This window comes from Molossus molossus, unplaced genomic scaffold, assembly GCF_014108415.1.
Source record: "Molossus molossus isolate mMolMol1 unplaced genomic scaffold, mMolMol1.p scaffold_m16_p_8, whole genome shotgun sequence".
In the NCBI taxonomy this organism is placed as follows: domain Eukaryota; kingdom Metazoa; phylum Chordata; class Mammalia; order Chiroptera; family Molossidae; genus Molossus; species Molossus molossus.
The window spans coordinates 112700416-112728021 of record NW_023425402.1 but is presented as its reverse complement, the minus strand read 5'-3'; the positions used below and the strand labels follow the sequence as shown (position 1 = coordinate 112728021).

The following is a 27606-nucleotide window of genomic DNA, read 5'->3' as shown; positions in this document are numbered from 1 at the left end:
GCGGGGCGGGGCGAGTCAGGAGTTCCGGGGCGGGGCCACGGGTCCGCGTCTGCTAATTGGTCGTTGCTGGAAGTAGGCGGAGGTTGATTTCTAAGCCGAGTCTCGGTGTGACCTTTGGCAAGTCACCTGCCTCCCCGCCTCAGTTTCTTGGTGCGTTTTCAGAAAAACTTTTAAAGAATTGTAAAATAGACTATTCGTATGAGGAAGTGAATACACAGACGCCCAGAGCGACAGATGGTTATCTGGTCCTCCTGGTAGTAGCGTGTATTCTGACGTAAGACCATCCCTCGCGGACGTGGGATCACGTTCTTTCCGTGACATACCCCGCAGTGTATGGACATTAGCTCTTCCAGCTCGCGGCGGTGGGAAGGAACATTCTTGCACACTCTGGCGGAGTGCACACCTGGGAGGGCACTGCCGGGCCTCAGGTGTGCACCTCCTCAAGGATGCGGGCGGTGTCAGCCCCCTTTCCCAACACCGCTGCACCGACGTTAGACGCCTCGACTTCCCGTTGCTCGATAGCATTGCCAACTTTTCTGTATGGTCAGACTTTAAAACTGTTGCCCATCAAGAATGAATTGGAATGCTGTCTTAAGGGAGAAAACCCTGACATGTCCGTCAGCTTTCTTGGAGTACGCGGACCGATGAGAGCCCGGCACCTGCGCGCGCCGGGGCGACGGGAGGAAGCGCCGCCGGCAGCCGGAAGTGGTGCGACTTCCGACTTCCGACTTCCGGCTGGGCCGCCATCTCGCCGTGAGACAGCAGGAGCGGATGCCGACAATGTTGTCCTCCGCAGCCGTGTCCTGGGGCCCCCGCCGAGACCTGGCGATGGAGCCGCACAGCGCCGGCCCCGTGCAGCTGCGCTTCTCGCCCTACGCGTTCAACGGAGGGTGAGGCCCCGACCGCGTCCCCCCCGACCCCGGCTCGCGCGCGGTGTCGCGGCGGGCCTCCGCCTCCGAGCGTGGCGGGCAGCCTCGCGCTCCCAGCGGCGCCTTCCCGGCCGGGCGCTTGGGAATGGGTGCGGACGGCGGGTGTGCAGCGAGGCCCAGGTGGGCGGCGAAGCCCGGCCTCTGCTCGGGGAGCCTCCCGAAGGGCAGCCGCGCCGAGGGCAGGTCTGCGTCGGAAGCGAAAGCGGGAGGGTGGTTCGGTCCTCGTACGTAGGTGCCTCGTTGTAGCCAAAAAGGCCGATCAAACTGCTTAGTCGTTTGCTGTCATTTTAGGTAGAAAGTAGGGTTAGTTGACCAGGCTCCATTTCATAGATAAGCGCTTGTTTTAAGGTGTAGTTTGAAGTCGGGAAAAATTACTCAGAAGAAGTAAAAATGTTTGCCTGGCATGTTACTTTTAGGTTGTCCTTTTAAAAAAGACAGCTTTACGTGAAGTGGCACTTTCCCTTCTACCCACCCACTAGAAGCCTTGGGGCTGTGGGAAGATGCTGTCAAGGACCTTGGCAGCTGTGCACGGAGGCAGTGGTTACAGTGCACCGACCAGGCCGAACTCAAAGCGTGCCACCGAGGGTTGAGACAGGTTATTTAGTCAGGCCTTCTGGATTTGGGTTATCGACGCATATTTTTGGGAAGTGTTGGAAGGAGAGTGGAAGGTGTGATTTTATCCTTGTCTCGGCCACTGAAGGGCAATGGGGCCTCCGCACTTTTTTAACACACTGCCCTTCTCTTCCTCGGCTCCTCAGAGTTTGGGAGGAGAAGCAAGCATTTTGTACATCGCAAGCAGTTATCTTTTTTAATCCTCACGGATACCTGGGTGTTAGATGGTATTAGCCCCATTTTTACAACGAACCTGGGCTCCAGTCACAGCACTAATGTGACCTCGGCCAGGACTTGAATCCATAGTTCTGTTGCCACTGAGTTTATGCTTTTAGTCTTTCACTTCTAGCACTTTCTGTGACAACTGATGAGGTAGTTATGTTGCAAGATGGTTATTAGACCCATTTCATAAGGCATTTGAGAATTCTTTATGATAAGACTGTTCAAGTTGTTGAGTGTTCAGTACTCATTACTCACTTTTTTTTTTTTTTTTTTTTATCCTCACCCGAGGATATTTTTCCATTTTTTGTACAGCTAGAGTGGGAGGGAGAGAGAGGAAGGGAGAGAGAGGAACATCGATGTGAAGGGACACATCGAGTGGCTGCCACCCGCACGACCAACCAGGGCCGGGGACAAACTGCAACCGAAGTACGTGCCCTTAGCGGGAACCGAACCCGGGTCTCTCCGGACCGCAGGCCGACGCTCTAACCGCTGAGCCAAACTGGCCAGGGCTCATTACTCACTTTTTAACCCCAATTAAGCCTTTGCTGCCTTAAAAATTAGCTACTTATGACTTCCTGATTCTTTTTTTTTTAATCCTCACCTGAGGATATTTTTACATTTATTTTCAGCCAGAATGGGAGGGAGAGAGAAACATCGACGTGAGAGAGACACATCAACCAGTTGCCACCCGCATGACCCCAACCGGGGCGGGGGACAAACCACAACCGAGGTACATGCCCTTGGCCAGAATCGAACCTGGGACTCGTTAGGCCCATGCTTTAACCACTGAGCCAAGCTGGCCAGGGCGGACTTCCTGATTCTTAAACTAAATTATCTTTTTCTCAGTCTTTGTTCTTTTCTGTAGCATTTATTGCTGCTGGCTCTTGGGCAGCCTTTGCTAATGCAGAGTAAGGCTTGCTTCTATATCTTTTTCGATTTTAATTCTTGAAATGTGGTTAAACTGCAAGTCATTGGCCTCCATGTTTGTCACTCAACACTCACTTGTCTCATTCATGGGCGGACAATTCCCAAATCTGTTTCTCCAGTTTCACCTCTCATGAGTCTCTCAGTTCTGGCTTCTTAAGTAAAAATGGTTCTGCTCTCGCTTTTACTTCAGTAATTCAAGATATTAAGATAAAAACAAGCTAATGATCCCTCAGTCAGCTCTCCTTTACACTCTTAATTATTAGGTGTCACGATGTTCGTCCAAATTTAAAATATACCAAAATTATGAAAACTTCTACAGCTTATGTGTTTGTGTTTTGGACTTAACCATTTCTATTCACACTGCTACCCTCTATTGCATCCGTCTAAGTGTTTCCATCCCATTTCACATGTGTGATTGTCACACACATTTCACATGTGTGATTAAAACTCCACTTCGCAGATGAAACTTTTCTCATTGTTGCTCACATAACCTTTATGGTTTCTCACTAACATACTAAAATCTTTAGTTTAGCATTTGGGATATTTTTTACAGTCGGGCCCGTCCATCACATAAGCTTGTTGTCCCTGCTCTTGCTTACATGTAAAGGGACACCTGCATAAGTTGTTTGACTGTTTATTTGAACTGTGGCCCGTTTTCTTTTATTCATCCTCAGTGATATCTGAGAAGCTGTCCGTGAGTGCTTCAGAGCTTTGGTGCACATCCCTTCTCGGTAAAAGAGTGGCTAGAGTTTTCTGGGTGCTTTATGTGAGTTGTGTCATTTAACTATCGTGGTCACCCTGTAACACAGAAACTTATCAGCCTGAACCTGGATAATTTGTCCAAGGTCACAGAGCTAAGTGGCAAGATCAGGCCTCAGGAAACTGCAGAGCCCAGGTGCTCAGTGAACACTCTGGAGGAGCAGTTATGTTCCGGAACTACTCTAAGGGCTTTACAATTACTAACTCATTTAATCCTTGTAACACTCTGAAAGGAAGCAGCTACTGTATGATCTCTGATCTACATATGAGGACATTGACGCTTTGAGAAGTTAAGGAACTTACCCACAGTCCAAAATCTGCAAAGTGGGAGGGTCAGGCTTAGAACCTGGACAGTCTGCTTTAGGAGTTCATGCTGTAGGCCTCTTCAGTAAGCTGCCATCGTGAATCATACAACTTTGTCCTTTGTTCATTCAATTTCAACAGCTATTTGGGTGTCTACTGAGTGCTAGAAATGCAAGACCCAGCCCCATCTTCTCTGAGCTCAGGTAACTTGCACTGTGGTGCCACTGTCTACACCTGACACCCGGGGGCAGGGCCATGGCCTGTGGCTGTTTTGCAATATCAGCACTTTGCACAAAGTAGGTCTTTAATTTTTTGATAATGATGATAATTCAGTGACACTTCTGTTACCTCCTGCTAGAGAACCTTGGCTGTGCTGTAGAGTTCTGTTTTCAGGGAGCTCTTGGTGTTTTTCCAGATGACTTGTAGCCAGAGATCCTTTCCTGGTCTTTCCTCCTCTGTCTGAATCCTGCTGTTACTCATTCAGTGATTTTATCCTGGTGCTGTGCAGTGGTTTTTTTCTGTCCTGTTGGAGGGATTGTACCCCTCCTGTTGTTGGACTTCACTGTGCTAACAGGTGATGTGTTTTTTTGGTTGTTTTGTTTTGTTTACAAATTGAAGGTTTGTGGCAACCCTGCATGGAGCAAGTCTGTGAGGGCCCTTTTCACAATGGGCTCAGGTGATGGTTAGCATTTTTTAGCAAAAACGTATTTTAAATTAAGGTATGGGCGTTGTCTTAATGCATACTGGCACTGCACACTTACTACAGTGTAGTGTAAACATAACTTGCTGTGCACGGGGAAACCATGTGTGCCTTGCTCTGTTGTGGAACTCACATCGCAGGGGTCGGGCACGCTTCCATTGGGTGAGGCTTGTTTACCCTCCAGAAGAAGACATTAATTTTTTTTGTCTTTCTTTTTTCCTCAGTACTGTACTTGCAATTGCTGGAGAAGATTTTTCAATTGTTGCTTCTGATACTCGATTGAGTGAAGGGTTTTCAATCCATACCCGGGACAGCCCCAAATGTTACAAATTGTAAGTAAATTTCTAAAGACAGGGTGCCTTGTGATAATTTAATGTCACAAGAGATTTAACTTCTAAACTGTGTTTCATGAATTTTTAGATTGCCTATTTGGAGCTTAGCTTGCATTTCTGTTAGGAAACAATTTTCTAAATTACTATTTCCTAATAATTTAATATGCAGTCATGATGGTATTTGCCATATCTTGGTACCAACTGTGGTTTTCATAACCTAAATATTTTTATCTCAATATCGTGTCCTGAAAAAATTTAAATATATAACAGAAGTAAAATTTTGTGGTGAACAGCTATGTACTACCATCTAGATCTTACTACCGTTTTATATAATTATCATATTTTTCTGTCTTTCTATCCATTGGTCCACGGGAATCAAACTGGCAACCTGCTGGTGCATAGGATAATACTCAACCGGTCGAGGCACACTGGGCTAAATGTTTGTTTATTTATCTGCCCCCTGCCATGTACACTCTTTTTTAGTCCCCACCTGAGGACATTTTTGCATTTATCTTCAGATAGAGCGGGAGGGAGAGAGAGAGAGAAACATCCATGTGAGAAAGACACATCGACCGCTTGCCACACGTGCGACCCTGACCAGGGCCAGGGACAAACCGCAGCCGAGTTACATGCCCTTGGTTGGAATCGAACCCACAATTATTTGTTCCCTGAGCCGACGCTCTAACCACTGAGCAAACCAGTCAGGGCTTTAATGAGAACTTTTATAAAAGATCTCTCTTAGCAATCTTCAAATATGAATACAGTATCAACTACAGTCACCATGCTGCATGTTAACACCCCATGATCCATTGCAGCGTTACTGTTATTTCTAATTGTAGAACCCTTTGTAGACTAAAGAAGTAAAAATTAGATTATCAGTGTATTTGCTTAGTTTTTTCTCTTTGACTTTGTGGTTTTCTTTGTAGAAATTATGTTTTCTATGTGGTCAAACACATGGGACTTTCCTGTGGACTGTGTTGTAGCGTATTTGTATCAGCTGCCCTCCACCCTAGATTATAAAGTAACATTTACCTATATTTACTTCAGTCTTTTCAGTTCCACTATTTCTTTACATGTTTGATTCATCTGTAATTTATCTGGTGTAAGGGATTAGGTAGATTACAGGTATTCCCTCCTTCTTCCAAAGACGGGCTAAGTAGTTGTCCCAGTGCCGTTCAGTGAATAATGGCGATGTGAGTTTTAAATTTAAAATTGCCCAACACGTTTTGCTTTAATGTCTTACCAACTCAGTTTCCCAAAATGTGTGTTTTATAGAACAGACAAAACAGTCATTGGATGCAGCGGTTTCCATGGAGACTGTCTTACCCTGACAAAGATTATTGAAGCAAGACTAAAGGTAGGTGCATTTACAGGTCTGACTGTTGGAGTTAATACCTTGTCAGACTCTTTTTTTTCTTTTATTCTCACCTGAGGATATTTTTCTCTTTATCTTCAGATAGAGTGGGGAGGAGAGAGAAGGAGAAAAGGGGAGAGAGAGAGAAACATCGACGTGAGAGGGACACATCGACTGGATGCCTCCCTCGCAACCCCGACCAGGGTCGGGGATGAACCGCAACCAAGGTACATGCCCTTGGCCAGAATCAAACCTGCAACCCATCGGTTCACAGTCCGGCGCTCTACCACTGAGCCAAACCAGCCAGGGCCCTTGTTAGACTCTTAAGCACACAGCACGGCTGCTGCCCAGAATAGCTAGAGGCACAAGTCACTGGAGAGACTGGCTTGTGCATACGTGGGTTCAGCAGAACGTGAACCCACAGCAGACCCGCGTGTCTGGTCTCGGCGGTAGAGGACCTTTCTGAGGAGGCCATGTATGGTTTCTAATGCATATTTCATAAATGGAACTTTGAGGACAAAAAAAAAAGAAATGACAGGGAGAGCTGTTTTGTTAAATATAAAACAATCAGTGAGTTCTGCTTAGTGCACAGTCCTTCCTGAAGTGTAATAATTTACGTTATTACATAAACGGCGAGGTGAATAAAGGGTGCTTGGTTTTGAAATGAAATGAAATTCAGAAGTTTTTATGGCCCTGGCTGGTTTGGCTTAGCAGTTAGAGTGTTGCCCTTCGGATCAAAGGGTCACAGTTTCGCTTCCCGGTCAAGGGCACATACCTGGGTTGCAGGTTCGATCCCTAGCTTCAGTCAGAGTCGTGGGAGGCAACCAATTCATGTGTCTGATATCAGTGTTTCTCCCTCCCCCCACCCCACCCCCTCTTTTCCACTCTATCTAAAAATCTGTGAAAAAATATCTTTGGGTGAGGATTAAGAAAAAAAAATTGTTTTTATGACTTTTACCTTCAGAGAACTTCTAAGCACTGATTGGTTTATCTATTACTCATAGTTCATTTCTGGTGTTTCTTCGGTTTTTTGTTACTGTATGATTTCATAGTATTTCTTAGATTTCTTTTTAGTGGTGTTCAGTGATGATGTGGCTGACAAATTGGGGGACTTACGTTTGTTTTATGTTAGCTTCTGCGGGGGGTGGTTAATCCTCACCCAAGGATATTTTTTCTATTGATTTTTAGAGTGGAAGGGAGAGAGAAACATCGATGTTAGAGACACGCATCAGTTGGTTACCTCCACATGCGCCTGGGCCGGGGATCAAACCTGCAACCTGGGCACATGCCCTTGACCTGGAATGGAACCCACAAATCTTCAGTGTGTGGGCCGGTGCTCTAACCACTGAGCAACAGCGGCAGGGCATGTTTGATATTTTTGTAGGATTCCTCAGTCAGTAGGTAAGTTAGGGTTCCCAAGGGTGAAATAAATGTAGGATTGAAAATCACTGAATAAGATCCTGTTTTGGAGACTTCTGTCCTCCACTGTAGATGCTTTCAGGAGCAGCAGGACCACTGCCCTGTCCTGGAGTCCCGCTCGTGAGAGTGCGGCCCCTCTGTTCTCACAGGTGACTGCTATGCAGAGGGCCCTCCACCTGAGTCTGACCTGGAGTCAGCACATTCCACAAAGGCCCAGATGGCAACTCTTCAACATTGTGGGTTGCTGGGTCTTTGTGGCAACTGCTCAGCTCTGCTGTATAAATTCAGAAGCAGACGCAGGCAGGATGTAGTGATGGGAGAGACTGTGCCAGTAGAGCCGATACAGGTTGGGTCGGGGGCTGGATTTGGCCTATGACTGCAGTTTGCTGACCCTGGTCTAGATGCAGAGTGAAGAGCTGGGTCACCTCTGCCCATTAGTGAGCATTTGTTCCACAGTTTGTGTCCTTGTCTTGCGATAAGGATCATGTGGAAAAGAGTCTGTAAACCAGATACTGGAGGGCAAACTTAGTTTTCATTCCTCTAAAAGTTCTTATTGCCCCCAAAATGATAGGGTATGATGAATTCCTATTTTACCTTAGTAATACTGTATGTTTTGATCTTGAAAGAAACATTTCACCAAGGTAATGCACTTCTCTGTTCATTGTTCTTTTTACTCTGCTGTTCATTGTTCTAGCCTGTGATGTATTCTGCCTCTACATGTGTGTTGTTTTTGTCAATATCACAGATGTACAAGCATTCCAATAACAAGGCCATGACCACGGGGGCGATCGCTGCGATGCTGTCCACCATCCTCTACTCCAGGCGCTTCTTTCCATACTACGTGTACAACATCATCGGGGGACTCGATGAAGAAGGTAGAGCTCGCTCTTCGTGGAAACCGAGGGGCCGGCACTTCTTAGGTGCATGTGTTTTCATCTAGAGTTGAAAAGAAGACCAAGTTGCCTGACATTTTCGTTTCTCATAATTCAAGCAGCGAAGAGACTGAAGCTAAAAGGGAAATAAAGGGAATCCAGAGACAGCAGGTGGTGTTCAGAGCTCTAGCAGTGCGTGTTCGGCAGCCACTGTTCTCCTGTTTTCTCGAGATCTCACATCAGTTCAAGAGTAGATAATTTAGCTTTTGTTGTTGTTAATCCTCACCCAAGGCTACTTTTCCTTTTTTTTTTTTTTATCCTCATCCGAGGACATTTTTCCAATTTTTGTACAGATAGAGTGGGAGGGAGAGAGAGGAAGAGAGAGAGAGAAACATCGACGTGAAAGGGACACATCGAGTGGCTGCCACCCGCACGACCAACCAGGGCCGGGGACAAACTGCAACCGAAGTACGTGCCCTTAGCAGGAACCGAACCTGGGTCTCTCCGGACCGCAGGCCGACGCTCTAACCGCTGAGCCAAACCGGCCAGGGCTACTTTTCCTTTTTTTTTTAGGGAGAGAGAGAAACATCAGTGTGAGGGAGACCCATCGATTGGTTGGCTCCCCACATGACCCCAACTGGGGCCAGGGATCAAACCTACAACCCAGGCACATGCCCTTGACTGGGAATTGAGCCCAAGACCCATTGGTCCACAGGCCAATGCTGAGCCAAACTGGTCAGGGCAATAATTAGCATTTTAATCTTGAAAAAGAAATCTGACCTGGAGTAGTTTAACCCAATGACAGTTTATTGACAAACTTACTTGACATCAGAAGGTTTTGAATAGTGATGTTTTAGAAGGAACGCGTCCATCAGACTAGGACGTTTCCTCCTCGTGCCACTCAGCTCAGCTTGATGCTTCTCGCCAGGTCTGACCTGTGCTGCCTTTGGTCGGTTCAGTAAACCAAGCAGAGCCTCTCGGGACAGACCTGAGCCACCATCAAGTCGTCCATTGTGAACAGAAGTCACAGAAGCATCTGGGTGAGGGCAGTGTCAGTGACAGAAGTCTGTTATCTGAGGGTAAACTTGAGGTAGGGAGGGGTCAGGCTCTTCTCGCTCCCTACTCTCCAGTGCTCACGTCCGCCCTGCCCCACAGGCTGCTGCCCGTAACTGGGCCCTGGGAGCCTTCTGCTCTCTCACCTGCCACAGTTCCCTGCAGCAGACAGGTGGCAGTTTCTAGGCTTTCAACCTTCCTTGAAAACTAAGAGAAAATGCAAGGCCTAGAAATGAATCTCAGCAGGGCAGGTAAGGTCCTGAGCTCCCTCGAGAGTCAGGCTGACCTGGGACGGCTCACACCTGCTGGGTGCAGGGCGAGGGTCTGGCCTGTGTGGTTCAGGTCTGTTCTCTGGTTCCCATGTGACATGTTCCTTGTGGTGTCGCAGGCATTTCTAACTCTTCTCTGATCTTGTCCGGTTTCCTTTGGTGGCTCCTTAAAGTAGTTTCTGTTTCTTAGAGAATTTTACCCTCCAGGCAGCCCTCATCTCTGACCGACGCTTCCCTCTTCTTGCTTTATCTCCCGACAGATTTCTGGGGGACAAAATCAGGAGACCTTTTTTGAGGCTTTGCTTTTAGTACTATTTTGTATCCTGGGTTCTGAAATCCCTGTCCAATGTCTTCTCATTTATTGTGTCTCTTTCTCCACCTTCTCCACCAACTCTCTTTTTTTATTTTCTTTTTTGGTGCGTGCCCCTAGCAGGAATCGAACCCGGGACTCTCTGGTCCGCAGGCCAGTGCTCCCACTGCTGAGCCAAACCAGCCAGGGCTCTCCTTTTCTATTTTCTAGTCTCCTTTTTTTTTTTTTTTTTAAAGTATCCTGTTCTTGTTTGATTTTTTAATTTTATTTTTTGTATTTCCTTTGAAGTTTTCTTGCTTTCTCTGCATTTTCTCACATTGATTTTTATTTTTATGCTGTTTGTTTCTGGCCCCTCTTCCACATTTGAGGCTGCGTTGCTGTTCTTGGCTTCCGTTCCCCGAGCGGTGACTGTCAGGTCTGCGCTGGCCTGCCAGCAGCTCTCCTGATGCTTCTGGTTCTCTTCTGCCCACAACCTGAGCCCGTGAGCCCACAGCCTGTTCTGCCTTCTCAAGAGACTGACATTTCCTGTTTTCCGGTTCTCTGTGTTGCTGGAGGTGGAACCTGGGGAGCAGGGCAGCTATTGAGACCTTCAGGTACTGGGCTCAGTGTCTGACTTTCAGGACAAGGGGGTGAAGAGCTGTGTCCTTTGACCTCTGTGCCTTTGACTCTCCAGTTGCCGTCACGTCTTTTAAAGGTTTTTCCCCTAAAGTTAACGATGGCTCTAGTTTTCCTGTAATGAAAATGGTAATACTCGCAGAAATTTCAGGTGGAACTGTAGGATGTGAAGGTGGAAGTAGTGATCACCAACCCTGTCCATGGAGAGGCTGGGTCAGATGTCTGGCAGACGTGCTTCTGTGTGTCCGGGTGGGTGGGGCCCAGGAGACACATTTTCCCAGAGGAGCTCCGTGTTGGGGGACAAGGGTGCCAGAGTGACTGAGGGAGTGACCCTGGGTGTTGCTGCGCGTTGTCGGCCCAGCAGCCCTCAGTACAGACGACATGGTCTTTATCTTCATCCAACTATGCTGCTCTCACTGGAGAACATTCCTAGAATTTCAGTTGCTAGGTCAACGAATATATCTTTTTTGCATTTTAAAAACTATGTTTTTATTGATTTTAGAGAGAGGAAGGGAGGTAGGAGGGAGAGAGAAAAAGGTCCATCGGTTGCTTCTCGTAAGTGCCCTGACTGGGGACCAACCCTGCAACCTGGGCATGTGCCCTGACCAGGAATCGAACCGGTGACCTTTCGGTGCACAGGACAACACTGAGCCTCCCAGCCGGGGCTGTCTATTCTGCAGTTTGATGGCCTCACTGATTGGCCCTTCAGAAAAGGAGTTACCACACACACAGCGGGGCCGTCCTCCCTGTGTCGCATTGGCACAGTTTAAAGATTGTCACCCAAGACATACTTTATTGTTTTGGTGTGCGTATGTTTGTTTGTAGAAGCTGAGCATCTTTTCGTGTTTATTGATCTTTTCTTTGGAGACTGACTTGTACATTGACCTTTGCTCATTTACTCATTTGCAGGTTAGTCTTTTTCTTACGTGATTAATGCGAACACCATCCAGCTGGGTCCACCCTTGGATTGTGTGTGGTAGACGCCCCAGGAGCACTCTTCGTTGCGGACACCCCTGGGGTGTCTGGCTGTGTCGTGCAGTCATATCTGACCACCTTCTTTTCTTGGCACTGAGTGTCCGGCTTTGTTAGAAAGGCCTCCCCCGTGTAAGGCTCACCTGTAGCTCCTTCTAGGATGTGTCTGGTTTTGTTTCTTACAGTGAAATTATTACACTTTGGGCATTATTTTAATGAGGAAAAGCACTCTGTGTCTATAGTCAGGATTCACGCTGTTCTATATTACAAGTGTCTCCTGCCCTTTCTAAGGTGGTCTTTGAAGTTCTGGTCTTGGACATACCCTGCTCCTGTTTTTCTCATATCTGTGGTGTGTGTTTTCTGAGGTTTACTCTTGGGTAATGCTTTTAGGCCTCGTGTTACTTGTGGCCTGTTGGCCCCGTGAGAGAGACGTTGGTTCTTTTTGGGTTTCTACCACATGACCCTTTGTGTAGAAGTTAGTGACCTTCTCGCTGTGATCTCATGTCTTGTCCCAAGCTGCTTGTAGCATAACCAGTCTCCCAGGTTCCGTTAAGTGACCCCAGATGCTGCCTTCTCTGCAGGGAACTCTGCACAGTCCCAGTGGAGAAAGTAACACAGCTAAAGGTGGTGGTTGTCCATTGATAGTGAGATTGTCCTTATCTCCTGTCTCCTATCGTGTTTGTTAGGGTGTTCAGGTATGGTAGAGTGTGTTTTAAAAATCAGTTATATTACTGTTTAGTCATGCCTTGTAAATGGGGAGCATTCTGAGATCTTGCTTCCTGGCATGTCACGAGTTTGGTTTAAATAAACTCTTTTGAAAAAATTTTTTACAAGCCCTGGCCAATTTGGCTCAGTGGTCAGAGCGTCGGCCTGTGGACCAAAGGATTACCGGTTTGATTGCCGATCAAGGGCACATACCTGGGGTGCAGGTTTGATTCCTGGCCCCAGTCAGAGTCATGGGAGGCAACCAATAGACCTACCCCTCTCACATCAATGTTCCTCTCTCTCTCTCTCTCTCTCTCTCTTTCTCTCCCCCCTCCCTCACTCCTCCCCTTCCTCCTTCCCATTCTATCTAAAAATCAATTGGAAAATATCCTCAGGTGAGGATTTAAAACATTAAAGAAAAAATCAGTTATATCACCTTTAAATCTCGCCTTGTAAATGCTCTATCCCTTCTCGTGTGCAGAACACGGCGGTTGAACAGGCTGTGTCCCATGGGTGCTTCTGCGACGCACGCACAGGCACAGGCACAGGCCTCTTCTCACCTCCAGTCTCCGTTTGCTGTTTGTCTTTCCGTACTTTTTTGTGTGCTCACACAGACATTGCACCATTTTGTTACACTTTTAAAGGAAACTCAGACTGTGCCATACGTGTTACAGGGCTCTTTGCATTGTCCTTGGACGTGTCTCCCAGGCCCGTGCTCTTTGCAGGCTGTCCGTCACTGTGTGGACATGCCATGTGCTGCTGATGGAGTTGAGGCTGCCTAGACGTTTCTGCCCTCAAGAGCTAAGAAAGGATCTTGTGCACACCGTGGTGTTAAGCAGGCTTCAGAGAGGTTGCAGTTTGGGTTCCGTACCAGCCACAGTGAAGCGAGTGATGCAGTAAACACTCATGGTCTTGCTGGCGGAGGGGCTGCCTCCCCTGCACACACAGCTCCTGGGGAGCGTGGCAGGTGCGGCCGCAGCAGCACCCTGGGCGGTCACTGAGAGGTTCTGTTGCCAGCGGCTCTTCCAGAAACTGGGCCGCGCGATGCTTCGGGACAGCCCACCACTCCCAGTCTGCAGCTGCCAGGCCGGTGGGGGGGGTGGGGGGTAGATCTTGTCTTTCTTACAAAAAAGTACTTAATTCTGCTGGTACAACCCAAGTGCTTGTATTTTAGGCAAAACTAACCTTTTATTTCTGTGTGTGTCTGTCCTCACCCAAAGACATTTTCCATTTATCTTCAGATAGAGTAGGAGGGAGGGAGAGAGGGGGGGGGGGAGAGAGAGAGAGAGAGAGAGAGAGAGAGAGAGAGAGAGAGAAACATTGATTGAGAGAGACACATCAACTGGCTGCCTCCCTCACAACTCGACCAGGGCCAGGGACGAACTGCAACTGAGGTACGTGCCCTTGACCAGAATCGAACCTGTGACTCCTTGGCCTGTGGGTCGACACTCCAACTGCTGAGCCAGACCAGCCAAAAGTAACCTTTTCATATTGGCATCTGTGTTTTTCTGAGATGTCTTCTCTGTTCTGTGTTTATGATGCTGAGTGTGCTCACTCTTGGTTTAAAGGCACAGCAAGCTCTCGTGGGACTGCTCACATCTAACCCTGAGGGAGCCCAGTCTGTGCTGAAGTACACTAGGCTGTTCACAGGAGCGTGTAGAAGGGCCTGTGACCATTAACCAGTATGCCTGGAAAACCACATGCATGCTGGGAGTCGGGTGGAGGTGGGTGATGTGGGCATGGAGAGTGCGTTCTGGTGGCAGACACCCTGTGGAGATAAGAGTCGGGGGCTCTGGGTGTCACCTGTGCAGCAGTGACTGCTCCTCACTGAGATTTAGCTGAAATTTCAGCTAAGTCAGGAGCCCATTCAGTATCACACTTTGCCTGCATTTCCTTTTGCCGTGACGTGAAATTGGGGTCAGGATGTTTCTCATGAGATTGTTTCCTTCTTTAAGGGAAGGGAGCTGTGTACAGCTTTGACCCGGTGGGCTCCTACCAAAGAGATTCCTTCAAGGCTGGAGGCTCAGCGAGTGCCATGCTGCAGCCCCTGCTGGACAACCAGGTAACAGCCTGCTGCCAATGTGGTGGCGCCCGCAAGGGATCTCTAATGTCTGCCTCCGCCGGCTGGGGGAGGGAAAGTCAGGGCCTTCTTGTGAATCACTGCAGACTTTGGCTGACTTGCCCACTCAGACCTTCTCGTCTCTGTCTGCTGCCTCTCCTGCCACCACTCACCTAGCCCTGCCCTGCCTGCTTCCTGCATCCCCATGACTTCCAGGTCTCTGACGTTGGCTGCAGTCGGTCATGTTTTTGGTTGTCATCTCGCCATCTTCACTTGAGTTTTGTGAAAACACCTTTCTCCCTGATGCCATTTCTGTATCACTTTATTTTGTTAATTTATCTTCAGATAGAGTGGGAGAGGGAGAGAAACATTGACTGGTTGCCACCCACACGTCCCCACCCGGGGCAGGGACAAACTAACTGTAACCGAGGTACATGCCCTTAGCGGGAACCAAACCCAGGTCTCTGGTCTGCAGGCTGGCGCTGTGACCGCTGAGCCAAACTGGCCAGGGCCCACATATTTTTTTTTCTCCCTTTATTGATTTTTAGAGAGAGAGGAAGTGAAAAGGAGAGAGAGAACATCGATTGGCCGCCTCCCACATGCCCCCCCACTGGGGATCGGGCCCACAATCTGGGGATGTGTCCTGGCCGGGAATTGAACCGGCGACCTCATGGGTCGATGCTCAGCCAAACTGGCTGGACCCACATTTATCTTTAACATGACCACTTCTCCATTGCTGCTGACTGAGCTCGGACCTGGGTGCACCGGCTGCACTGCGGGTGTCCTCTCACGTCTCCTCTGCCTCCAGCTCACTCCCTGCTCCGCTCTCCTCCCTTTCGTGAAATGTCTCACAACTCCTGCCCGTGGCTCACCTCTTCCTCGTCACCCCGCTCCTCAGGCCTTGGAGCACTGTGCCCTCTGTGTCCTCGACACCAGACCTGCACAGCCGACTTCCTGCACGTGTTTGTCCTTCAGGCCCAACTCGTGCGCGTGGTCCTGGAGGGTTTTGTCAGGGCTGCCTGGGCTCTCCTGGTGCCTCTCCCCCTCAGCCCAGCAGTGGTGTGGCCGCCCTTCCCTTGTCACGGCTACAGGGCGTCTCAGGCACAGCTCTGTCTCCGGGAGCCCTAGTTGTGGGACACTGTGGAGCTGTGCGACGTGTTTGTTGTGAACTCTCATACGTGTGCAGATGGGTTGGGGCTCAGCCCTCCTTGGTGCCCACATGCCTCATCCAGTGTCCTGTCCTGCCAGGTCGGCTTTAAGAACATGCAGAATGTGGAGCACGTCCCGCTGTCTCTGGACAAAGCTATGCGGCTGGTGAAAGACGTCTTCATATCCGCTGCCGAGAGGGACGTGTACACCGGGGACGCGCTCAGGATCTGCATTGTGACCAAGGAGGGCATCCGGGAGGAGACGGTGCCCCTGAGGAAGGACTGATTTCTGTGCTGTGCACTGGCTTGTTTACTCAAAATAAACCCTGAAATGCTTCTCGTGTCCTGACTCGTCTTCTCCCAGCAGGACGGTCTGGGAGGCGGCCTTTCCCCTTCACTTTCCTGACTCCCCTGCTCCTCTGCCTTCCAGAACCATTTGTGTTATTTTAAGGATGAAAAAAACAGATCATGTCCGTTTTTCCTCACATGTATAAGGAGTTTACCTGGGAAAGTTGACTTTGTGATCAGTGCAGATGGTCATCGGGCACTCACTCCGCCCGTTTGACCCCGTGAGGTTCTCATTCCTGGGATGATTCACACACGGTCCGGGGTGGCTGTTTGGAGACGTCTGTGAATCGCCAACAGAGGGAAAGTGTAAAAGCACGTAGCCCTTTAAATGTGCTCTCGTCGGAAATCTGGGATAATTTTTCCAAAGAGTTTAGGAATGTTAAATCATGCCTAAATTTTGATAGAGTTAACTAAGGTAGTTTGTGTGTTAGAACGATTATGTACATTTTAGCTCCACTATGTATAATTTTGGACTCGTTTTCTCAGTACTGATCAAGTCAAATTACAAAAATGACCCAGGGGGTATGATTTGCTTTGTAGTCTAACAGAGATGCTACCGTTGACCTCATTAAAAATTACTGTAGCTCTGGCCAGTTTGGCTCAGCAGTTAGAGCGTCGGCCTACGGTCCACAGAGACCCGGGTTCAGTTCCCGCTAAGGGCATGTACCTCGGTTGCAGTTTGTCCCCGGCCCTGGTTGGCCACTCAATGTGTCCCTTTCATATCGATGTTTCTCTCTCTTACCTTCTCTCCCTCCCACTCTATCTGAACAAAACATGGAAAAATGTCCTTGGGTGAGGATAAAAAAAAAATTGCTTTAAATTATCGCAGGCCTTAGCTCTACCAGGATCTGTTAGCGTCACAGAGACTCGGGCACTGGTGAGGCTCAGGTTTCTCTTGGACACAAGTGAGCACTGCAGGCTGCCCCACCATTGTCGTCTGTTGTTTTGTTTTGTTTTTTTTTCTTTATTGATTTTAGAGAGAGAGGAAGGGAGAGGGAGAGATGGAAACACTAATGAGCGAGAACATCGACTGGCCGCCTCCTGCACGCCCCCCACGGGATCGGGCCCACAACCTGGGCATGTGCCCTGACCGGGAATCGAAGTGGCAACCTCTTGGTGCAGGGTCTATTCTCAGTCACTGAGCCACACCAGCCGGGCCATCACTGTAGTCTTGACTGTCTGGTGCTCCCTGGAGAAACAGAACTGATGGGCTGTAGACGGACAGACTTACATGAGGGATGGACTTTGGATCCTGCTCTGCTGCCTGCAAGCCCGAGCCGGGGAGCACGTTCCAGCTGAAGTGTGAGGCCCAGGACCAGCCACCTGGCCTGCGTGGGCTCCCGCCCCTGGTGTCCCTCCTGGCCTCCCCTCAGCCTGCTTCGCGGCGGCCGGTTTAAATGCTCAGACGCAGAAGTGACACTGAGACACACACCTAGACACCCCGTCATCAGTCCTGTCAAACACACAATGAGCCACCGCAATGATATAAACCAGGAATAGTTTATTTTTTTGTTTCAAAGGAATGTTTTGTTGAGTTCGGGACTCATTTTTCACTTAAGTCACAAATTTGTCTATAGAGTTTTCTCACCGCTCAAGGTTTCTAGGGAAGTTCTCCAAATCAATGATGTCTTTTTCAGCTGCAGGTACAAAGTACTTCACCTTCAGCTGCAGGTACAAAGACCTTGACTGTGGACTCACTTGAAGGCCAGTGTTTGAAGAAGGCCGGAGTCAGCACCACCTCCAGAAGGTGCTGGCGCGGGACCCTCCCGGCGCCCGCTGACTCGGTCCTGGGGCGGCTTTTCCAGATCGTTGAACTGTAATCACTCACCTGAGCAAGGCAGCTGTTCAGCACTCGGATAGATTCAAGGGACAACTTACTCTGGCAGCCAGCCTTTGGTTCTGCTTAGAAAGCTGCCATCACGTTGAGACTTCATAGGTCAGAGTGACATTCCTGCCAGGACAGCTTGCTCTGGGGAGGTGTTGGCTGAATCTAGGTTCACACACAGTTGGAATGCTGTGTAGATGTTGGTTTGACCTTAGCAGAAATATTTCTCTGAGTCTGCTGGACAGGCTGCAGGGGCTACACTGGCCCCACCAAGCCTGTGACTTTAGCTACCACTCGCCTCCATGTTCCCAGCTCTTACTTACAGGGAAGAATGTGCATCATTTAGTAGGGAGACGGTCTGTGTGACCAAGAATGTCCCAGCTACTGTTCTGATAGGTATCATTCTGCCTTTCTGTACCGCCTGTTGTAGGGGAGCAACCCTAACATGCTTTCTGACTTGGTCTCCCATCCTCGGATGGTGGGTCCCCCGCATTGTGCAGAACACTTGTCATGAGTTTCTGGGCCACCCCAGATGCACCGCCCTGGTCTGGGGCTGGGGCGTGGAAACCTGCACTTGAGAGACCGAGTGCCCATCGAGAGTCTGTGGAGCCAGAGACACCGGCCACGTCACCTGCCAGCTGCAGGCCACTCAGAAACGTGGGAGGAGCTTCCACAGAGGAGGTGGCAGCTGTGACCACGGACGGCTTAGAGGGGCAGGGAGCCAGAAGGCCAGGAGCCCTGGGGGTGCCGGAACCTCATCCTGGGGTTCTGCTGGCTGGATGTCTTCCACTAGGGGTCTGAAGGGTTGTCAACACCCTGGGGCAAATTTTCTGCTGTGCCAGGGAGACGCACAACACTCTGGCTGGACACGTCCCATAAGGGAGAGGACACTACTGCACCAGCGTTTGTCCTAAAGGCACTTCTCGGGCATCTGCCTGTGAATTCACCCTGATCTTAGTGGCTCCTGGAGCTTGTCATCTTTGAAGATGTTTTTCTATAATGGAAAAAATCCCCAGAAAAGAGCATGGGGTGTGGATTGCTGCCCACAGAGCTGAGCTGGAGTGTATGGGTGACCTTGTGTGTGATCTCACCACTAGCCCTCCGGCAGCCCCACAGCCTGCCCCTTCTCTGCACCCAGATGCTGCTGGGGAGCACCCCGCAGCCTGTGTTGGCTGCAGTCCTTGGAAATGGACAGACTCCTTCCAACGCCTGCAGGTCTATGTGCCACTCTCCCCGAGGCCGCCAGGTGGCAGTGTCAGCCTGCCCAGGTTGGCACCCACGGTGGGGGGCCTGGTGTGCAAGGGAGCCTGCCGCTGGCCAAGGTCCCTGGTGCACGCCCTGCTGAGCTGTGAGAGCCCTGAGCCCCAGCCGGGAGGAGGACTGCCCTGAGCACGCTCCTGCCTCAGCTCATGCTGACATCCGGTGGAAGGGACGGATAAACCCAGCACAGTCAGCAGGGACCTGTACTGCCGGAGGTCAGCCAGAACTCGGTAGGTAGTAATGTATCTGGAGGTCCTGAGTGTGCAGGAGGAGGGCGGGGAGGTAGAGAGGAGGCAGGAGGGCTGGTCCTGGTTTCAGGAGACAAAAATCAAAGCAATGTCTTTGGAAACAGGGAAATTTAAGAGTTTTCCCAGGAATCTGACTGGACTGAGTCTCAGGGCAGAACAGACTCAGAAGTCCACTGGCTTCTCTCGTCTTCCTTTTTTTCTGCCACCAGCCAGCCCTTTAATTTCTTGAACTTTGGTAAATTCCTTTCCAATGAGCCTTGATATTCTGATGACCTAAGGACATTGGCTAAGAGCTTCACGTGGGTGCTGGTGGGAGGAGGAACCCCAAGTTGGAAGCACAGTGTCCAACCTGCACTAACTCAGCACCCTGGGTCTATGTTAGTAGGAGTGGCCCTTGCCGCTTCCATTTGCTACTGACGAGGGCTCAGTGTGTTTTTCTTGTAGCTCATAGGTCATTTGGCGTTTTTTTCTCTTGTGCAGAAGAAAAATCAAGTAAGTCCAAGGCAGACCTGCTGTCATTGAAGGTAAAAGAAAATCCTTTAATGCAGTGACCGCATTTTCTAAACCAAAGTCTGTGGACAGCTGTGGTACTGGGTCTAACCAAATTCTGAATTCAAGGCTGTCTGAAATTTTAACCCTTGTGATAGACTTGGTAAGAATCCCTACTTAGTTTCTTTCTCTTTATTTAAATGTTTTTATTGATTTTTAGAGAGAGAGATAGAAACATCAATGTAAGAGAGAAACATCAATACTCCTGCATGCCCCCCACTGGGGATCGAGCCCGCAACCCTGCGCATGTGCCCTGACTGGGAATCGAACCCGGACCTCTCAGTCCATGGGATGATGCTCCACCCACTGAGCCACATCGGCTGGGCTAATTTATTTTTAAATATTTATTTTTAACTATTTCAAACTTTCAGAATGAATTGGTGGGAACCATGCAAGTGGCCTAGAAGGCGGAGGCACCAGCTGCTGTTTTCCTTCTTTAAAATGCTGAGGACATTCCTGTCCAAACCTTGAGGTGCTGGTTAGCTTTTCTGTAAGTCAGCCTGGAGGTCAGTCTTGTTCTTCCTGCGTCCGGGGTCGCCGGAGCCTTCTCCAGCTCCGAGAAGACGCCCCAAGAGCTTGCAATGTCACGAGGCAGTCCCCAGGAGAACTCTTCCTCAAGTTGTTGCAGCAACGGTCCGCATTCTGAGGGGCGGGAGTGGTCGGAGAGACAGGCACAGAGGCCGAGGACCGAGGACCACTGAGGAGCCCCGGGTGCCGGCCAGGAGCCCGTGGGGTTGCTGGTGGCCCTCTGCAGCCCCAGACGGACCGGAGCCAGCACCGCTAAATGACAACAGCAAGGTTTTTCCAAGAAGCCAGAATTTGCTGCTTAGTGTTGCTTGTCGACAGGAGAGGCGAGGGCATCGCCGCAGAACTTGCTGTGCTCAGTGACCCCCGCCAGTGCTGCTTTCAAGCCCCTGCTGTGCTGGGGGGCAGCTGTGAACGGGGTGAGAGCCCTGCTGTCCGGAGGTGGGCAGACTGAGCGCCCAGAGAACATCAGGCTTTAGGTGGGAAGCATGTGAGGGAGCAGAGAGGCAGGGTCTCCTTGAGAGGGAGGGTGATGGAGACGCACGTGAGCCCAGACTGCGTGAGAGCAAGACAGGGTTGGAAGGTCCGGGCCTGACTTTGCAACGTTCATGTCCCCAGTCCCAGCTGTGCACCAAGTCTGCGCAGGCCTCAGGCTCCGGCCCCCACAGAACACCAGCTCTTCTGAGAAAAGCTCGGGTTCTACTGGGGCTGAGATGAGCATCCCAGGCCCATGGACACTCTGATGTCTGTCGGACGGGGAGGGGCGTGCCGGGAAGGCGCTTCGTCCAGCTGCACAGAATGAGGCCCTCTTGTTCCTCTAGGAAGAAACCAGCAGCCCTGCCGGTGTGGCTCAGGGGCTGAGCGTCGACCCTGCACCAAGCAGTCGCCAGTTTGATTCCCGGTCAGGGCACATGCCCAGGTGGTGAGCCCGATCCCCAGGGGGGCGTGCAGGAGGCGGCCAATCCATGTTCTCTCTCATCCATGTTTCTCTCTCTCCCTCTCCCTTCCTCTCTCTCTAAAATCAATAAAAAGAAGAAGAAGCCATTCAGAGATTCTTGTGTTGGGCCCCTAACACTAGAATTATTTATCTTTTTAAAAAACCTTTTTTCTTTATTGATTTTTTTTTTATAGAGAGAGAGAAACATCGATGAGAGAGAACATCGACTGGCTGTCTCCTGCACCGGATGAAGCCTGCAACCTCGGTAGGCCTGTGCCCTTACCAGGAATCCGGCCACCTTTCCGAGCACAGGACAACGCCAACGACCTGAGCCACACCAGCCAGGGCACCACAACTAATGACTGAAGTTTTAACTTCTTCTTGGGCCATATCCATGGTCCCCTCTGAGAAAAGGTGAGAAAATGCTGGGGCAGGGGGTGGGGGAGGGGGCGCATGGCTCAGACTGGCTATTTAGGGCGGGGCCTGGTGGGAGCACACCCAGATCGTAGACTGTCATAAGGGGGCTTTAGTTTTAAATTTCTTAGATAACCAACATTTGGGAAATGGTCAAGCAATTATTGAACTGCTATGTGGGGTGTCAGGCAGCCTCGGAAGGCTGCAGGACAGGGCGGCACACTGAGAACCAGCGCTGAGACCGTGCTGATGCGGGAGAAAGGCAGCATATCAGAGCCCAGTGGCCCAGCTCGGGAGGTTTTCTCTTCTCTTTTTATCATTTATTTTATTATTTTTTTGTAACTACCAATCTGTAATTCTTTTTTTTTTTTTTGGTATGTGCCCCTAGTGGGAACCCAACCCCAGGACCCTCTGGTCCACAGGCCGATGCTCCAACCGCTGAGCCAAACCAGCCAGGGCATAATCTGTGATTCTTAATCCCTTCGCCTTCTTCACCCAGGTCACCAACCCCTTTGCATCTGCAATCCTCCGTTTATTCTCTGTGTCTAGGAGTCTGTTTCTATTTTGTTTGTTCATTTATTTTGTTCTTTAGATTCCATATATAAGTGAAATCATCTGGCTTTTATCTTTCTCTTTTTCATTTAGCATAATGCCCTGTAGGTCCGTCCATGCTGTCACAAATGGTAAGACTTCCTTCCTTTTGTTGACTGCATAATATTCCATTGTGTACATGTACCACAAGTTTTTTATCCGCTCATCTACTGATGGGCTGTTGGGTTGCTTCCATATCTTGGCTATTGTAAATAACACTGCAATGAACATAGGGGGCAATATATTCTTTTGAATTTGTGTTCTGGATTTCTCTGGATATATACTCAGAAATGGAATCGCTGGGTCATAAGGCAGTTCCATTTTTAATATTTTGAGGAAACCATACTGCTTTCCACAGTGGCTGCACCAGCCTGCATTCACACCAGCAGTGCACGAGGGCTCCCTTTTTTCCACACCCTCGCCAGCACTTGTTGGTTTATTGATGATAGCTATTCTGACAGGCTTGATGTAGTATCTTATTGTGGTTGTAACTGCATCTCTCTGATGATCGGTGACATTGAGCATCCTTTCATATGTCTCGGCCATCTGTGTTTCCTCTTTGGAGAAGTGTCCTCTGCCTATTTTTTAATTAGGTTGTTTGGGGGGGTTTCTTTGGTGCTGAGTTGTATGAATTCTTTATAAATTTCAGATATTAACTTCTTATAAGACGTATCATTGGCGATGGGTGGTTTTCTTTATTATATAGACATCCTTAATGGACTTTATCATTGTTTTAAATTTTAGGACAAAACTTTGTAAACTTAAAATTTTATATTTAATAACTCCTCTTCCATTTTTTAATGATTCCAAATGAACCAACTGACCTGCTAAAAATATTTTGTTTTGATTGTAGGTGCGATATAGTAATTAATGAAAAAAATTACCTGGCAATGTTTCTTACGTTAGTAAAAAGCCATGTTGTCTGACAGAACATCTCACTTGTAACCAGCCATGCTGACATCAGTAGGTACAGCTGACCAGCTCTGACTGGTAAGTGGCAATTACTTGTTTCAGTGAGCATTGTTGTCATAGGCCATGGGTGCTTGGGGTGGGGGATGGGGCAGGGCTGGGAGGAGGGGCTGGTTTGCTGATTGTTTTCAAAGACTGTTGAACGGTTAGGTGATGGCTGGGCCAGAGTAACAACCAGATTTATCTGTTGGGTATGAAACTGAAACTCCGGGCTCTTTAGACAGCCGTATACGATGTCTGGAGAAAGCCACGGAAAATTCTGACTTCCCTCTGGCTTCATAAACACAAAGGGGTTTTAGCCGTTAGTAAACTTTGATAAAACATTGTGTAATTCTGATACAGTAAATGGTATTGAAGGGTGTAACATTTCCCTCAGAGAGACTTGGCTGTGCCCGGGCGGTGTGGCTCAGTGGCTGAACGTTGACTCATGCACCAAGAGGTTGCCAGTTCAACTCTGGTCAGGGCACATGCCCAGGTTGTGGACCCAGTCCCCAGTGGGGGGCACACAGGAGGCAGCCCATCAGTGTTCTCTCTCATTGATGTTTCTATCTCTCTCCCTCTCCCTCTAAAATCAATACAGAAAAAAATGTTTTTTACAGACTCGGCTAATATATACTTAGAGGTAATGTCTCCCACAAAAACCACAGGGAAAATAACCAATGCCTTTTAACTCCATCGGAAGCATGGAGTGATGTCAGGTTTCAACACTTTATTTATTTATTTATTTTAATCCTCACACGAGGATATTTTTCCATTAGTTTTTAGCTAGGGTGGAAGGGAGGGAGAGAGAAAGAGAGAGAAACATTGATGTGAGAGAGACACATTGATTGGTTGCCTCCCACAGGACCCCGACCAGGGCAAGGGATTAAACCTGCAACCCAGGTACTTGCCTTTAAACTAGAATCGAACCCGCAACCCTTCAGTGCATGGGCTGATGCTTTAACCACTGAGCCAAACTGGCCAGGGCTATTTTATTCCTTTAATAAATTTACATTATCCCATGTCCTGCATAATTCAGTGAAAAAATAAATTGAACATTTAATAGTGGAGAAACTTTGGATATGAGATCTTCAGTTGCTCAAAACTCTTAGCCCATCTGGAGCTGGGCCCTCCTGCACCTCAGCCCCTCCCACTCCGACTCCTCCCTCGCCCGTGTCCTGTGGACGCCGGAGGTGGTGTGTCTGCCCTACGTCAGGGACTTCTAAGTGGCAACATCTTTGTCTTCGTGTAATGTCTGAAGTACCAGCACCCTTTGGTTTATTAAGAGGTATACCTGGCCCTGGCCAGTTTGGCTGAGCGGTTGGAGTGTCCGCCTGCGGACCAGAGAGTTCCGGGTTCAGTTCCTGCTAGGCCCTAGTGGCTGGGGGCACATATCAAAAAAAAACAAAAACAAAAACAAAGAGGTATGCTGTTTTTCCTTGGAGTCCTCCAATGCTTCATTTATTCCATGTTTTATTATGAAACATGTCAAGTGCGTACAGAAGCTGAGAGACCAGTCTAGTAAGAGCCCACGTACCCCTCGCCCCTGGCAGTAACTCCCCGTGGCCACCCTTGTTCCATCTCCTCCCAGGCCCAGATTATTTTAAAGCAAGCCCCAGAAATCCCGTGACTTCCTCTGTGAATACCCCAGACCTCTAAAAGATAATGACACATTTTAAAATATAATCACGACATCGTCATGACACCTCTACAGGTTAAATATAATTCCTCAAGTATCCGGTTCAAGTTCGGCTCTGCTCAGTTGTCTCTTAGATGTCTACCCGGTGCCTTCGCATCCGGCTCCAGCCGCTGGCTCCCGGCTCCGCTGACACGTGCCTGCCGCCCGCCCGGTGGTCTGGGAGCACCCTCCTTAGGTACTGCTGACCCCGGTCCCGGGGTTTCTGTGTCTTTTCCTATAGGTTGGGAGTTAGATCTGCAGACTTGGTCGGTCAGTTCTGTTTTCATCCGCAGGGCACCTAGTTGATCTCTCACTGCTGTGGATCAACCCTCTTTCTTTCTTTCTTTCTTTCTTTTCTTTCTTTCTTTCTTTCTTTCTTTCTTTCTTTCTTTCTTTTCTTTCTTTCTTTCTTTCTTTCTTTCTTCTTTCTCTCTCTCTCTCTCTCTCTTCCTCCCTTCCTCCCTCCCTCCCTTCCTTCCTTCCTTCCTTCCTTCCTTCCTTCCTTCCTTCCTTCCTCACCTGAGGACATTTTTGCATCTATCTTCAGAGAGAGCAGAAGGGAGAGAGGAAGAAGCGAGGGGGAGAAACACTGATGGGAGAGACACATCAGTGGTTGGTACCTGCCCTCCGTGGGAACCAAACCCGGACTCTGGTCCAGGGCGATGCTCTGACCTCTGAGCCAAACCGGCCAGGGCTCAACCCTGTTCTGTTAGATGATAATCTACTGGGAACGAAGTCTGTTTGTGATGTGACACATCTGAGAGTACTGTTGATTTTTCCAGTTTATGTCGTTAGAAGATAAACTTTGGTTTCTCAAAAAGCCGCAAGCCTTGGATCACGGGTCCCAGGGGCAGACTGGCAGGCTTTGCGTCCGCCTGGGAGTGGGGCGCCCCGCGCCGTCCGCGGTCAGCCAGGGGGATGGTTTCCTTCCCGCTGGTACAGCGTCCCGCCCGCTCGGGCTGCCTGAGGCACGCGGGGCTCTGCCTTCTCCGGAGGCCCCAGGTCAGCCTGGACCCGGCAGTGTCCTGGGCTCACCTTCGTTAACAGCCTCACTTATGTATTGTTTCTACATACGACACCCGTACTCATGGAATCTCACTTACCCCTAGTCCGGGGTAACGGCACCAGCCTGGCTCAGGCCGCCGCGCTCCGCGTCCTCCTCCCCGCGCCGGGACTATTCCTGGGAGGGCCCCGCCCGCGACAGCTGCGCGCCCACATCTAACCCACCGCGGAGCGTCTCACGGATGCCTGGGTGCCCGGCCTTGCAGACGGCTCTCCTGGGCACACGTGGCCGCGGGCAGTGCTCCCCGTGCCTCTCCGGGGAGGCTCCGGTGGTCCAGGTTCCCTTCTGGAAACTGAGTCGAGCTATTCGCAGGATGACACCTGCTGCGCGGCCCAGGCCTCTCGAAGGAGAGGCCGCGCGGACGCTGGACGCTGCCCACTCCCAGCAGACCTCGGGCTGCAGGCGGGGCCAGGCTGGCGGGGACCCAGGCAGCTCCCGGAGCCTGGCCCCAAATAGCCTGCCCCTGGAGCTCCCGGAATAGCCGCCGAGAGTCCGCCAGCCGCAGCCACAGCCTCTGAGACCTTCCAGGGCTTCTGTGCGCGCCACGGCCGCGAGCATGGACTCGCACTGCTGCCCAGGAAACGGCTCTTATTTCCCCCGGTTAAAGCTATTTTCAAGGCTCAAGACGTCCTCTGGCCTCAGGACCCGGGGTGGGCGGCGATGTGACGTCACAGCACCTGCAGGCCCGTGGGAGGCCCCCCTCCGCGCCGGCCCTGCAGGTGGTGTGGGTGGGGGCCCCGTGGGTGGAACAAAATGTCTGGCCTTTTGGAGTCGAGTTCATCTCAATTGTCCGGGAAAGTAAAGTGACTCTGCCCAGCCTTCGCCAGACCCGACTGCAGAAGGAGCTCCGGCCGCGCAGGGCGGGGGGCGCCGGGCACGCAGCCCCGCACCGCGCAGGGGGACGGACGGACGGTCGGGAGGCGCGGGCAGGGCAGCGTCGGGGTGGAGGGGCCTGGGCAGTGTTTCGGAACATCGGACAGGAATGGCGTTAACACGAAGTTAAGCCCAAGGACGAAGGAGACTCGTGTCTTGTCCCCTTGGGGGCCCCTCAGGCCCCGTGGTTGCCCCGAGTGGCCAGCGCGGTGGCACCGCCGTGGGCACAGCCGTGGGCACAGCCAGCTCCGCCCGGCAGACCCTGTGCTCCGTGCCCGCTTTGCTGGCAGCACCGGCTGCTGGCGTCCAGCTCTGGCCGGAGGCTCCGGGATCCAGTCCGTTCCTACCAGCCCCGTGGCCTCAGGCGAAGCCGCAGCCGCCACCCGTGCACCAGGGTGACGCGTCCTCCCCCCTCAGGAGTGGACGTGACGTGTGAGCGCCGGGCAGACCTGCACAGTGTGTCCTCCACGCCTCTGCCCGCGGACGGGCCACCCCCGCCCCACCCCGCGCCCTGCCCAGGACTCATCTCTCCTGCAAACCTGTGAAAGTGGCTCAGGTGAGCCTCGCCGCCCTGCCCCCCACAGCCGGCCCCTCCCCCACAGCCCCTCCCCCACGGTCCCGCCCGCCCCCTCCACAGCCCCTCCCCCACGGCCCCGCCCCTCCCCCACCACAGTCCCTCCCCCCACAGCCCCTCCCCTCCCCCTCCTCCATGCCCGGGACAGCCCAGCCCACTGAGCCGCACTGGCCAGGGCTCTGTTGGTGTCGTTTTAGGCTTTATCTTTTATTC

General features: G+C 50.5%; 1 protein-coding gene across 1 annotated transcript; it reads left to right on the top strand.

Annotated features, from left to right (window-relative positions):
* The first annotated feature begins 743 nt into the window (after positions 1 to 743).
* On the top strand, positions 744 to 15896 carry PSMB1 (proteasome 20S subunit beta 1). Its single transcript, XM_036249237.1, has 6 exons — positions 744 to 890; positions 4677 to 4784; positions 6060 to 6141; positions 8303 to 8432; positions 14309 to 14415; positions 15661 to 15896. The coding sequence occupies exons 1-6, from the start codon at positions 772 to 774 to the stop codon at positions 15844 to 15846; spliced, it is 732 nt and encodes a 243-aa protein (XP_036105130.1). The 5' UTR covers positions 744 to 771; the 3' UTR covers positions 15847 to 15896.
* The last annotated feature ends 11710 nt before the right edge of the window (positions 15897 to 27606 follow it).